We start from the raw sequence: 14,537 nt of genomic DNA, 5'->3' as shown, positions 1-14,537 counted from the left end.
TTCGAGGAAATTGAATCAAAATTTTATATGGAATCTCTATAAATCAATTAAACTCTATAAAAATCCATGAATTTATAATTCCGTTAGTTTTTCAAATTCCCGATTAAATGCACCTTAATGTTTTGGAAACTCTTATTTTATCTTTCCAGAGTAATGAGCTTAAGAATTCTGAAAAGAAAAAAATACACCTAGCGATTGAACGTTATGAGTCGCAGGGAGGAAAACTCAAACGATTTAAAAAGGTAATGAAAACCTGCAAATGCATTTGTGTATTGTGTTTCATTTATTATTAAAACCCATTACTAAAAGACAGGTCTTGACACACTTCATCTTAATCGTTCAATATATTTTCTTCAGCAGCTTCGGCTTAGAGGATGAGATGAATAGAGGTTTATATGGTTTGTCCTTGGGACGTTCTGGGCACTTTTCCAACCAGTGGAGACCTTTATCCCTACAATAGTTACAATATGCCACAATAAGACATCCTTTGGAGGAACCACCAGGATGGGCACAACGGTTGGGGTTTTTGTAGAGTCGACGATCAAAAAGACCACAAACTACACCATAACCATCGCCAACAATCGTGCCCGGTGGGACACTATTCGAGTATGGGCAGGCGGAACTGAAGTGCTCATATTCCTTACGGCAAACTCTACAGTGCCGGAAATTATGCTTTTCTTGTTCTGTTTTTTCCTCGAGTTGGAGTTGAGCCTTTGAGTCTCCAGCGTCCTTTAGTAAACATTTTTGGTTTTCTATTTGTTAGTAGTTCCATTGTTAAATACACGAAGAAGAAGAAGAAGAAAACTTCCAAATCACACGTATAGAGTAAAAACCATAACCTAATTTTTCTTGCAACACAACACGTATACTATAGAGTTACAAACAACATGTATTGAGCCAATTACACAATTATTAAGTAGCAATTGAATTGAAATGAATTGTGACCTAAGGAGAGTAGATGCATGCATATATGTTCATTCGGGAGATATTGATAATTATTTATATTACTCAATTAATCAAATAAAAAGGATTCAAGGTAATCTTCCCAACACAAACCCTAAAACAAAAATCAAAAGCCATACCATTATGTCTCTAGATATGGAGGACTCCCTGTCGGGGTTTCTCCACTGTTGAGATTTGATGATGTGAGGAAAAGTTTGTCCTACATCGGTGAGGGACATGTCTTGCTATGGGCTTATATGGTCTTGGGCTACTTTCCATATGACCAATTGGTTTTATGGTGGAACCCTAATTTCATTATCCACGGATCCGGATCTCACACTATACTTGGATTTGGGTTTGGTTTCAGATTTGTACTTGGATTTGGCTTTGACTTTTGCCTTTGCGTCGTCAGAAGAGAAAAAGAGAGATTGCATGAGTAGGGCTAATGGAATTGCATTCTTTTCCAGACATTCAAGCCGTTTACTAACATTTCCAGAATCAAAACAAGATGGGGTCCACTTAAAATCAGGAATTGGATCCCTAAATCTCCTGAAATCAGATCCCCTAGATGGAGGTGGTATTTGGATTCCATGGAGAAGGTTCTTCCAGGAATCCAACTTTTATACCCAAACCGTATCTTCTACCTCCCCCTTCGTATCTGTGACTCTGTTTGCCCAGTCTGCCGACCCCCTTGCATGTTCACCAACTCAATCACGGTTCTAGATGAGGTACACTTAAAAATCAGGAATTGGATCCTTAAATCTCCCGGAATTGGATCCCCTAGATGGAGGTGGTATTTGGATTCCGGGAAGAAGGCTCTTCCAGGAATCCAACTTTTATACCCAAACTACCCCCGTATCTTTTACCTACCCCTTCGTATCTATGACTTTCATTGCCCAGTATGCCGACTCCCTTGCATGTTCACCAGCTCAATCACGGTTTTGGATGATTTGGTGCCGGGATGGGCTTGGAAGACTGAGTTGGTGGAATGAGTTGTCGTTGGCGAATAACGGATTTGAAACTCCTTCGATGCCGCATCTGCCAATTGAACGACTAACACCTGGAATTGAAGCTACAGTGGTCGTGGATCCATTGCTATGGTGGTTGAGGGGTATATTCCAGTGGCTGTGTGGTTGGAGAGAGATGGAGGGAGATGATAAGTAGATGGAAAAATAAGAGAGGGGAGCTGAAGATAGTTGGGGTGGGGCGGTGGCTATGGAGGCGTAAAGGGGTGGAAGATGGAGACAGGGCAAGGAAAGACAGGGGTGGGTGGTGCGCATTGCAGCTTGACCTTCAAGATGAAGGTGTGGGAAAGATGGAGATGTGGGAAATGTGCAGCTGGACCTATTTATATATTTTTATATAGATGAATTTTATTATATAAATTTAACTAAGAAATTTAATTAAATTAATTAGTATGAAAATAATTTATTTATGTAAGGGAAATTTAGTAATCAACCTAGTTTTAATTCCGATTGAAGTGAATTAGTAAACAACTTATATAGACTCAACATCATTTATACTTCGATTCCAGGCAGTTTTAGTAAACAACTTCAACATGAATCTAATTCTGATTCCACCTCAATTCAATTCCTTCTCAATCCAATTCCTCTCAATCTGATTACGGATTACTAAGCGTGCCCTTAGCGTTGTGGAGGTGAGACTGGATTTCGGTTTGGTTCTAGTTTTTGCTTCGTTTTTGGCCATGGCTTTCCGCAGAGAAAAGATTGCAGATCAGAGAGTCAGGAGAGGGGACAGAAAATGAGAGATTTTCACAAATTAGGGTTTTAGCGTTATTGTCAATGGTGATGTATAAAAAGGAAGAGGGCCGACTTCAATTTAATAGGAAGTAAATAAATTGCCTTTTTGTTTTCTTTTTTTATTTGTAAAGAAAACTGATTTTACAGCTGAAAGAAGTCAATACATTCGAAACCTTCCTCTCTTTTTTTTGTCGCAATTTTAGGGCTATTTTGAAAATGTGGATGGTTTTCACAATTTTCTCTCAAGCGAAAACCTTAATTCTACAATTTACTCTCTCACACCATCCTAACGCTGAAACCCTAATTCTGCAATCTCTCTACTTCATAATGCTAAAAACCCTACTTCTGCAATCTCTTTCTTTCTGTCTCACGACGCCATGGAAAAATTGAAAGCAAAATCCAATTCTTAAACCAAAAACAAATCCGCAACCAAACCCAAAATTTCAACTACTGCGTGAGGTCAGATCCTTGTATGGCTTTTTATTTTTGTTTTAGGATTAATTTGTGATGGTGAAGATATTATATGGAATTTTGGTTATAGGCTAATCGAATATTATAAATAATTAACATCTTCCAACTGAATATACATGCATCTATATACCATCCGTCAAACTCATTTCAATTCCAATTCTATTTAAATCAGTTGCTACTAAATAATATTTTTTTCCTTTCCTGGAGTGGAGTATTTCAAGCAAAGCAGGTGGCCTGCACGGCAATCGTATTGTTTGTAGAAGAAAGGTTAATTTGCGCAATTGGTTCAGTAAATGTTTTTTCGAACCCTATACATAGTATACATACTGTGTACCAACTCTGATATATATATATATATATATATATATATATATATATATATGCGCAACAGTTTATTGAAAATGTCATAGTGCTTGTGCAGACCTATTCCCGATCGACCATCTCCATACTAGGCATGTTACATTCGTAGCAGAGCCCGACGACGAGAGAGAGAGAGAGAGAGAGAGAGAGAGAGAGATGGAGATGGCGAGGAAGAATTGTGGGGTTTTGATACGAGAGACGATGATCGGGATTGGGATTGGCAATCGCTATAACCCCCGAATCCCAATCCCAGGTCGTCTTCTTCATCATCACCGTACGGTCCAAACCCTAGCCCCCCCAAATTCAATGCCAACAACCACAGCAGCAGCAGTATCTGCCATTCCTTCCTCCAAGGCATCCGCCTCCTCCTTGGCCTCGCTCCCAGCCAGGGTCTCCGCCTCCGGTGCACTCCCGACCTCGGCCTTAGGCCCAGGCTCAAGTAAGTAGCCCCTCCCGCTCGCTCTTTCTCTCTCTCTCTCTCTCTCTTCCTGTTTTTATCATCTATCTGCCACTGACTGCGCTGCCGGCTGTTTCTACAGAACTTCTATTTCCGAGTCCCCAAGACATGATCATGTTGACGGAAAAGAAGGAATATAAGAGAGCAATTAAAGAAGTTAAAGGTAAACAACTGCAGATTACTACCTAGTATTGCATTGGATTGAACACAACATGTATGATTTGGACTTGTTAGTTAATTACATTAAAATGAGGAAAAACAATCATGAAAAAAATGATCCATAATCTGATCAGAATTGCTTCCCAATTCCCACCCACAAGTGCATATTCAATTCAGTTGGAACTCGGATATTCCTCCCTTGCTGGCTGGCTTTCCAAAAGGACCGCCTTTGCATTTAACATGGACAAAAAACTTTCAAAACCTTTCTTGTTATTCTATGCAGCTTCTTATTTATTTTGTAGGTGGACGTTTGCCAGCAGTTTTCTACTTTACTGCAGCCGCTTGTCCAAATAGTAAGTTGTGATGCAAAACAATTTTATCAGTCAAGTTATTTCTTGTAAACTGCTCCTCTGGTGTACTATTCTTTTGCAGCCGTCACGTACTCAATTCCAATCGTTCGAAAGATCAGGGAGCATTTCCCACATGTAAAACTATATAAGGTTCTGATTACTGTTGAGGTATGGTGTCCTAATCTGCTAACTTGATTGGATCATTTGGGAACTATATTTTCATATTGTAAACTGTTTGTATCCCATCTTAAGATTAAGGTGAAAACAACATGTGGGTTCTAGTTTTTTGAATCTTAAATCTTAATAAATTACTAGACAAGTATTTAACTTTTGTTTTTCACTACCTGGCCATCTGGCAGTTGCTATACTGTTTGAAATTAAAGTATTTTACTTTGGTTTTTTTATAATGATTTCTTTATGAAAGCAATTTTTTTTTTTCCCAACAGGATCGTATTATAATGTGAAGCTAGGAATTAGAAATAATGTTAAGAATATTTAAATTCATTTCACAAATTCTATGTAAAATGCTCCTCTGTACCAAAACAAAATTCAAATCTCTTTTGGTTTCATGGATAACTTGGCGAACAAAGGGAACTTCATTTTGGATTGCATGATAACATCAGTAGTGCATAAGTTCAAAAACAAATTAATGAATAACAAGTGAAAATCATTGATTTAATATGACATGGAGGTATACAGTTCACCCACTAGAGTTCATATAAATATTAGACCAAAGATTGTAAAATTCTATGATTTTACCTTTTACTTTCCAAATATATATAAGGAAGAACTGTTGTAAATAGAATTTAGCAGTCCTTGATACTAAGAAGAAATAAGTTTTCTATCATAAATCAAGTTTCTTCTGAGTGTTTTTCTGGGCAGTTTGTGATCGCATCACAAATCACAATGCTTAATGCAACTAGGTGCATCTTTATCTCTTTTGCTTACCCTGTTCTATACATTGCCTTGGTAAAACATACATAAATATTGTCACACCTGATAAAGCAAATTTGCTGGAGTATCAATCTTTTATTTCGATACTCTAATTATCATTTGTCATGCAGTATGGTATATAGAAGGCTTATGGTATTATATCTTGTTATGCCCTTTAAATTATTGTCCTAACATTGTTTATTCTATTTATAGAGCGACTTGCGCCCAATAGCATATGATTTGGCTGTTTGCATTTTTGTAAGTGATTCTGTCCCTTTTGTTATCATTGCATGTTCGTAACATAATTAGTTCATTGATTGCTCATGTATGTAACCTTTGTGTTTTTATTATGATTAAAAAACTTGTGGTGTTTTCTTACCATCTGCTAATTGAAAGTTTAGAATAGCTATACTTGCTATACATATATATTTGTATTGGCTAATTAGGCCGTTAGATTAAGCTGAGTAAATAATTCAGCCTTGCTTTCATCTAAAAATTGCAAATTAATTTGATGACCTGTGCATTTTGCTGCAGCCAACATTCCTTTTCTATCAAAACGGGGTTAAGGTTGATGAGATTGTTGGTGCTTATGCTGATCCCGTGATGGATATGTGTGAAAAACTTTACAGGTAATTCTTTTCTTCATTTTTTTACATTTGTTTGTTTTTGCATATTTGTGAATGCAGTATCTCACTTGGTGCCTTTGGGGTTTTTGATGGTTCAGTTTAAGTTTACATCTATGTGATCACGCGCAGTATCTCACTTGTTTTGGATTTATATCTGTCTCTCTTATATATATATATATATATATATAGTTAGTTAGTTAGTTACTAAACCCTATTATTGACCTTCCACATATGTGTACTTTCCAATAAAGATACATCAGGCCAGTTGAAACCCCTCAGCGGACGAGGTCATCCTGGAAGGGGAAAACGGATACTCAACAACTTGTCCTACAAGCTAAGAAAGATGAGAATGACGTAGTAGTTGCAGGAGGGTGGAAAGTGGGAGATGGTTCGATGTTCTTCCAATGGAAAGGTGGTGCGGTAGCTGTTGATAGTAGTGACGTACCTTCAGTTAGTGAAGTGATGAAGGATGTTGAATCTTTATGTACAGCACCAAGGGGTTTCAGTATGTGGTGTTTTGCGAAAGGACTATTTACAGCTAAGCCTGAGAAGAGAGTGGTATTTTCAAACATTAAAGATCCTGGGCTCAAGATTGGTTGGTTTCGTGAAGAAATGGAGGTGGAATAAGTTGGATGCACTTAAATTTATGAATTATATTATATGCTGTTGACATCATATATATGGTTCGGATGGGTGGGTTTATTTAAATTTGGACAAGTAAGTTGTACTAGTAGATGTTTGTGCTACGTTGACTCTTATTTGATTATATAATATTGAGCCTATCTTTGGTTTCCTTCTGGTACTAGCATTGTTATTATCTGCCAGTGCAACAATTTTTTGCCCATTTTATCATATGTTTACCAGCTGTGATTTGTCAGAACTGTTCTCCTAAACCCTAGAGGTTTAGAGAAAATGGGTGTCACCCACCGTTTGGTCTTTAATCTAACGGTAGGTGCTTATTTTTAAGTTGTACTTTATCTTATACCGCCGTTGGATTAAGATCGAACCCACCGTTTGGTCTTTGATCTAACTGTAGGTGCTCGTTTAACTTTTCTGTTGTACTTTTTATCTTTCACCGTTGGATTAAGATTGAACCCACCATTTGATCTTTTATCTAACAATAGTAAGTGACCACTATTTCCATCATTATGGTGGAACATGACTCGGGGAGATAGTAAAATGACTGATACTTAGTATAGTGAAAGCTATGGGTTCAATGTTAAATGCTCCATCATCATAGTGGATCTCAAGAAAACTGCCACATGCTTGATCGATGCATTATATTACTAAGGAATGAAAAATCAGTCAAAACTGTTTGGGGTTCATTCATATAGCAGAAACGGTACAAGAGTAACATAAAACTTTTCCAGAAGCCGATAATATATAGCACTCCAAAGTTGTCGTCTGTCTTGCACTCAGTAGTGCATGCACAAGTGTAACATGACGACTATTATCGAGTGCTATTACGTAAATAAGCAAACAAGTTGAGCGTTACACTCAATCGTGCATGCACGAGTGCAATATGACGACTATTATCGAGTGCTATTACGTAAATAAACAAACAAGTCGAGCGTTACATTTACTTACATAATTATCCAAATTCCAAACCAGGACACTAAGTGGTCTGGACCATAGTGTCAACAACCTCACATAACAAGATTCATAATCCGAATATAAATAAATACATTATTCCTAAGGCATGTTGGCATACAGCCATTCATCAGAAAACATCTCTCCTTCTTCCCCCTCAGCCATCTCACTACACAGCCATTCAAGCTTGGCATCATCATCTTGCAGCTTGGAAAATGTCTCTCTCTTCTCCTGAGATAAAAATAGCCCTTTTGCAAACCACCATAGCCTGTCACCGGGTTCTACCCCAGGTAAAGACTCAACTGCCTCCATCGCTTTAGGATATGACGATGCAACAAAACTAATCGGAAGTACCTCAACAAGTTGTGACGGATCCACTCCACCTTTTATAACTTGTCTTCTCCTTTTCTTCATCCCAGATGGACTAATTTACACACATTAAGCAAGTCATCAGACGATCGAGGATATTCAACATATATGATTCCATTAACAAATACACAAAATCAGCAAACAAAAAGTAACCAAGAGATTGACCACCAAAAAAAGAAAAAAGAAACCAAGAGATTGAAGGATTACTTGTAAACATTTGCGAGAGTCTTTAACAAGCTGTTGATAGAAGGTTTGGCAAGTTCATCAACCTTTTCCCCTTTTAGAAAGAAACGGAACGTTGGCTGCAGAAAAATGCACACATCAGCACAATGAGGTTTCAAGAACAGACACGTGCGCTATAAAAAATACAAGGATCAAATCATTTACCGTCTTGTAAACTCCCACCCAGCACAATGAGGAACAACCTGCAGTCTATAGATAAAATATAGAACGTCAGGTTCACAAATTTAAAGGCATAATAAAAAGAAGTTATCGTATGATTCTTCTATGTGCAGCTACACGACGGATCATAATTTATATCATTAAGTAATCTTTTACCCATAACAGTTTAGCATGCTTGTTGCTCCTAGGAAAAGAATAAGGACTAGGGATCTAGACTATTCAGCTATTAGCACATAACGAGGAAGTAATCAGAGAATTGCTAAGTTAGCGAGCGTTTCGAATAACTATTAAAATGTTCAAAAATACAGGAACTAACTATTGAACTGAACTTAGACCCGTAACTAGATTCCGTACCTTGAAAAAGCAAACCCTAAATTTTGTAATGTGTGGGTAAAACACACACATGTAATTCAAGATTGGATCATCACTCGAGTAAGAGACTGCACAAGAAGAAACACCGATTATTATTGGGTTTAGGGTTTAAGGTTTACTTAATTGATTACAGTAAATTCAAAGGAAAATTAATAAAAATAACTTAAAAACTTTAAGTTTTAATGATAAGGACAAAATAAAGGGTAAATTGAATAGCACTAGGTTTGACTTTTGAATGAAAAAAATGTAGTTTTTCGTTAAAGTAAACAGTACCGGACTTTTCGTTAAAACTTCCTAAATTCAATTCATTGCACAAAAAAAATGAAAGGGAATTCGATCATTACAACTTACCAGAACTCGATCCCCGACGTTCGGTGAAGTAGAAAACCGCTGAAAGACTTTCATCTGTACCAATAAATTGCCAGAAAACAAAATTATACCCTAAAACTAAACATTTTCAAAAAGAAATTACGGGTAAAACAATAGCATGCACACCTTCAACTTGTTTGAGTGCATCGTCATATTGGGGTGCGACATTCAAGAAGAAAACGTTGGGAGGAGGACGAGGAGCCGGATCTCGATCTCCATCTGGAAGTGGAACCGAGTGCTTGTGTCTCACAAAATGGAGGTTTGGGTTTGGGTGGTAGTTAAGGAGGGAACAAGGGTAGTAGACGGAGGAGGTGGCGGCAGCAGGGGCGGCGGCTAATTTCCAATTAATTGCCGTCTGTGGTGGTTGTGGTGGGGAAGTTTTTGATGGTCTGGAGGAGTTTAGAGTTTGGACAGAATTAGAAAGGAGACGTGCGCAGAGCTGGTGCTTGTTGCGATTTCCCCCGACCAACTGCCGCGTCAAAACCCCCCCGAAATTCATCCTCGCCATTTTCGCCTCTCTCGATCTCGATTCGCTGATCCCTAAAACCGGCGGTTGTTAAAAATAGGGTTTAGCCTGGGCGAATTTCAATTACAAGCCCAATCACTTCTCAAAGTCAAATCGTTGAAGAAGAGTCACAAGTCAAACTTAAATCCATGCATAAAGTACGAAATAAAATAATAGTTTATTGGACCCAAGTCCATACAAATCACGCAAATATATCATGCCAAGCTGTGTTGCGTATTGTAATTCTCAGTTTACTACCGTGAAGTTTTTTTGGTTTTCAAAATTTTATACATCAAGTTTTTTCGTTCCAATTTGATACCTAAAGTGATAATTATGGGACACTTTCATACATTTGTTAAACTTTCTCTTTAAACAATCATTAACCTGTGATGTGGCGCTAGATCTGATAATTTCATAATTTCTTACACGATCCGTTAATACAACACAAAAATAACAGATTTTGGATCAATACTAATCGGGTCACCCGTTATGAACTTGTTAATAACGGATTTATACCTTAGTAACCCGTGTAAATTGAGCAAAGAGCATATTGACAATTTAAAGTACCATTTCCAAAAGAATTGATACACAAATGAAGTAGTATTTCGACTAAACCCCGCGAACAATGACCGCTTAGTTGCATACCAACGATCATATGTTCAAAGCTCTCAAAATTCCTAACACGGTTCACACTTACTCTAGGTGTATTATAAACTGGTCAGAAACAATATCGTAAGGGTTGACAATACGAGCAAAAATGTGTGCAATGACAATGAGATTTAAAACGAAAATGCAAACCCGAAAAAGCTAACATCTAACTTTTGATGTGGAAGAATATGTAAGTAATAATAACATCTGAATTCTTGAGCAATTATTCAAACAAATGAACTCACTCAAGTGCAGATGAAGGGTTCTCGTTCTGCTCACACAATGCATCCGGGACTTCCCCATATAAAAAAATCACAAAAATATATGAAAAATAAAACAGAAAAATAAAATGTGCATCAAATTAGTCAATAAAAAGAACACAACCCACAAAATAAACCAGGAAAAGTCTCAAACTTCAACAAACCTTTGGTGAGGACATCAAGAACTCCACTGGATTCTAACTACTTCCTGAATGCTGAGGTGGGATGGGGGGGTATTTTTCTGGGGTTGTTTCTTTCGATTTGATCTAGCTGTAAGTGGAAGCTTTGGCCTACCTTATTGCTGCTGCTAACGGTCCAAATATGATCAGTGGGTCAAACCACAGTTTTCGTCATGTTAATTGGTTGAAAAGATAATTGATTGAATTTCTTCTTATTTTCGGGAAGTGTTTTTCGCACTTTATTTTCTGTAGTACATTTTTTGGTTTTTTTTTTTTTTTTTTTTTGGTGAAACAATAGATTTTATTAGATTAGATTTTAGATTAGTCACCGACGAGGTTTAAACTCACGTTGTCATGCAAGGACTTAACTCCTTTCTATCACTGTGGTAAAATATCATTTGCACATTTTTTTGGTATTTAGTTGTGTACAAATGTTATACTTTGAATTGTTGATTCTCTTTATCATAATAATTTGCCTTTTTATTTTTCCTACCTTCACGCTTATCTCATCACATGTGGATTCCATTTACCCATCTAACTTAAATGATGTATTCAATCGGGATTTTGAAAGATTTTAATTCTTTTAATAAATTTAGGTATTTTCAATCAGGTTTTTCAGTGATTCTTCGAGATTCAAAATGTATTCCATCAGGAGTTTAAGATAGTTTATTAAAAATGAAAACTAATGAAAATGGCTTCATAACTTTGAATCTTAACAAAAAATCACATACTAACTTTATTTAATGGTTAGGATAAACCAAACATTAAATCAACCCAATCAAAATTGGCCCAAACAATGAGTTTCCGATTTTACCCTAATGGCAACACATTCTCCCGTTTATTTCATCCGCTTCACTTCAGATGAAATAAAAAAAACTTTTGTACGGTTTCTACAAGTTTCTACAGATCTCATGGCATTTTCTCTCTGCTATTTTCTCAATTTATAATTTCGATCTGATTGTCTACGATAAAGATGACCCCACCCTTGTGATCCATGAGGAAGTCAAGGCCAGGAAGAGTTCGAGAAGTTCGGAACGCTCCCGACCAGTCTTCCACTGATAACTAGAAGTTCGAGCGAGTTCTGACGATCATCAGAGATAGCTTAAAGATGGACTCCAAGAGGTAACTGTAAATTTTGTTTCGAATTTGTGAAAAAGTGTGGATTTGTTTCTCTCTATTTATTTTCTGCATATTTGGGGTCTTCTAGGTGTGATTATGTTGAGTATTTCTGGGCTTTTGCAATATTTTACTCATATCCTTTTCAAGTGATTTTTTTAGAAGATGAAATGATTAAGTGTTTGGAGTTTTCTGGTTGCTTTTGATTTGTAGAACTTTTATTGTTTAAATTAATAAATGAATTATTTTTTAAATGTAAAGATTGGTTGGTCTGCAGTAGAATTGAACATTTGAATCTGTTTTCACAGCTTGCTGCAAGAGAAGATAAATATGCAAGTCAAATTTGCAATCAAGAACGATGTCACCGAAGTACCATTTTTCTTCATGAAACTTAAGCATTCAATTTAGCTTTCAATTTTTATTTTGTTTTATATTTTGATTTGGCCTATGATGCACTCTCATTGTCCTCTTGATTCCTGCAGCTGATTGAAAATACCCCGTTGGTATATCTCAACCATATTTGTTGTGGATGGTTGCGTGGCACGAATTGCTGCCAAGCTAGAGGCAATGGAACTCTGCGCTAGTGTAAAGGGCAGGCATTTTCTTTGCACTTTTCCCTAAGGGATATTGATTTTGTTGTCCTTATGCGAAAGAAATCAATACTCAAGGTTCATACACATTTGATCTTGAATTTGTATATGCAGGAGTGAATATTGTATGATCAAGGTTTTTAATTTTCAGAAATTGTCAATGTCTAGTTTAAAAAATAGTGATATTAAATTGATTGACTATTTATGAAATTTTCATAGGTACTACACTATTTATTAAACTGACTGACTATTTATGAAACTGACACATCTAATACACTATTTATTAAGCTCACTATTTATGAAACTGACACGGGTACTACACTATTTATTAAATTGACTGACTATTTATGAAATTGATACGGGTACTACACTATTTGTTAAACTGACTAACTATTTATGAAACTGATATATGTACTACACTATTTCTTAAACTGATTGACTATTTATGAAACTGTCACATGTACTACATTATTTATTAAGCTCACTATTTATGAAACTGACACGAGTACTACACTATTTATTAAATTGATTGATTATTTATGAAATTGATACGGGTACTACACTATTTATTAAATTGACTAATTATTTATGAAACTGATACATGTACTACACTATTTCTTAAACTGACTAACTATTTATGAAACTGACATATATACTACATTATGAAACTGACACGGGCACTCACTATTTTTATTAAATTGACTGACTATTTATGAAATTGATACGGATAATACACTATTTCTTAAACTGACTGATTATTTATCAACTGACACATGTACTACACTATTTAAGAAACTGATACGAGCACTCACTATTTTTATTAAACTTACTGATTATCTATGAAATTGATATGGGTACTACACTATTTATTAAACTAATTGACTATTTATGAAACTGATACATGTACTACACTATTTATTAAACTGACACAGGTACTACACCATTTATTAAATTGACTGACTATTTTTTAACAGAACCAAAATAACTCATCCTAATAAGTAACAATGAACGCACTTACAACAATGACTTTAATTATTAGACTATTAGTCAATTAGGCAACCAGAAGTTGGATTACCAAATTAGCTAATCCTAACCCACCACCCTCACGACAAGTCATCTTAGTCATGTGTGCTATGCTGATGCTATATATATATATATATCGAACAAGTAACAACTAACAAGCACGTTCAAGGAAACTTGGATAAATGGCTCACAAGTACTATAACAATGCACTAGTACTACTAGTGTTTGCCAGCATTGTGGCGCAGGAAGGAATGTTAATGGTGGGTGCTGCTCAACGAGATCTTTTATTATGGTCTCGTTTCTTTGAAACTTTGCTTTATATATATAGAAAAACATCCAAACCAGGCTTTTCATAGTACAACATCCAACCCAGGGTTTTCATGTGGATTTTCTTCCTTGGAACAAGTTGCTTCTTCTCAACCCTCATCGATGCATTCTGACTGGAATTGAGACAAGCCATTTCTCATCTTCTTCGTCGCACCATCAACCAGCTTATTGCCAGATGATGGGGCCTCCTCCCTTCCCCTTTTTCGTTTCATATACACATACTTTTCAAAGTTGCTAGAGGCTTGGCTATATCCAAAACGAAATGCAGCTTCTTTCTCACGCAAACTTTTATAAGAGATTAGCACGATGAAACGCAAATCACCGTCGTATCTAAAATCAAGAAGTCCCAGCATTCTACGTAATGGTCTATCACAAATGTCGGCCACCCATGATGCAAAAACAAACCACCATTCTGTTGAATCAATTCAATACTCCACGCACTGCCGCTAGGGTCGAACAACAAAACTAACCCAGTTATTCTACCTTCCATATTTCTCATGAATCTTTATGGGATTTTCAGTCTTTCGGAGCTCAACTCATCATAATAAAACGCAAAAAATGAGTGCTCCTCAAATTCCGAGCTTCCTCCATTGAAATTAGCTATGCAAGTTTCAAACTCTAAATAGAAAACAGAATCTCAGTGATATTTTCTGAGCAACCAAACAGGTCCTAACATTTTCCCCTCCGATTTAAAATTAACGAAGCAAGAACGAACAAAATTCAAGATGG

General features: G+C 36.4%; 1 protein-coding gene and 1 long non-coding RNA gene across 2 annotated transcripts; both read left to right on the top strand.

Annotated features, from left to right (window-relative positions):
• The first annotated feature begins 4,115 nt into the window (after window positions 1-4,115).
• On the top strand, window positions 4,116-5,965 carry LOC103962927. Its single transcript, XM_048577220.1, has 3 exons — window positions 4,116-4,502; window positions 4,582-4,667; window positions 5,646-5,965. Exons 1-3 carry the CDS (start codon window positions 4,427-4,429, stop codon window positions 5,730-5,732), a joined length of 249 nt encoding a protein of 82 aa, XP_048433177.1. The 5' UTR covers window positions 4,116-4,426; the 3' UTR covers window positions 5,733-5,965.
• Window positions 5,966-11,462: 5,497 nt separating this feature from the next.
• On the top strand, window positions 11,463-12,697 carry LOC103962928. Its single transcript, XR_669614.3, has 3 exons — window positions 11,463-11,874; window positions 12,177-12,237; window positions 12,351-12,697. It is a non-coding gene; the product is annotated as an uncharacterized LOC103962928 (long non-coding RNA).
• The last annotated feature ends 1,840 nt before the right edge of the window (window positions 12,698-14,537 follow it).

The sequence above is a fragment of a genome, unplaced genomic scaffold, assembly GCF_019419815.1.
Source record: "Pyrus x bretschneideri cultivar Hongxiangsu unplaced genomic scaffold, Pyrus_bretschneideri_v1 Contig11, whole genome shotgun sequence".
Lineage (NCBI taxonomy): Eukaryota > Viridiplantae > Streptophyta > Magnoliopsida > Rosales > Rosaceae > Pyrus > Pyrus x bretschneideri.
This window is presented reverse-complemented; position numbering and strand designations above follow the sequence as displayed.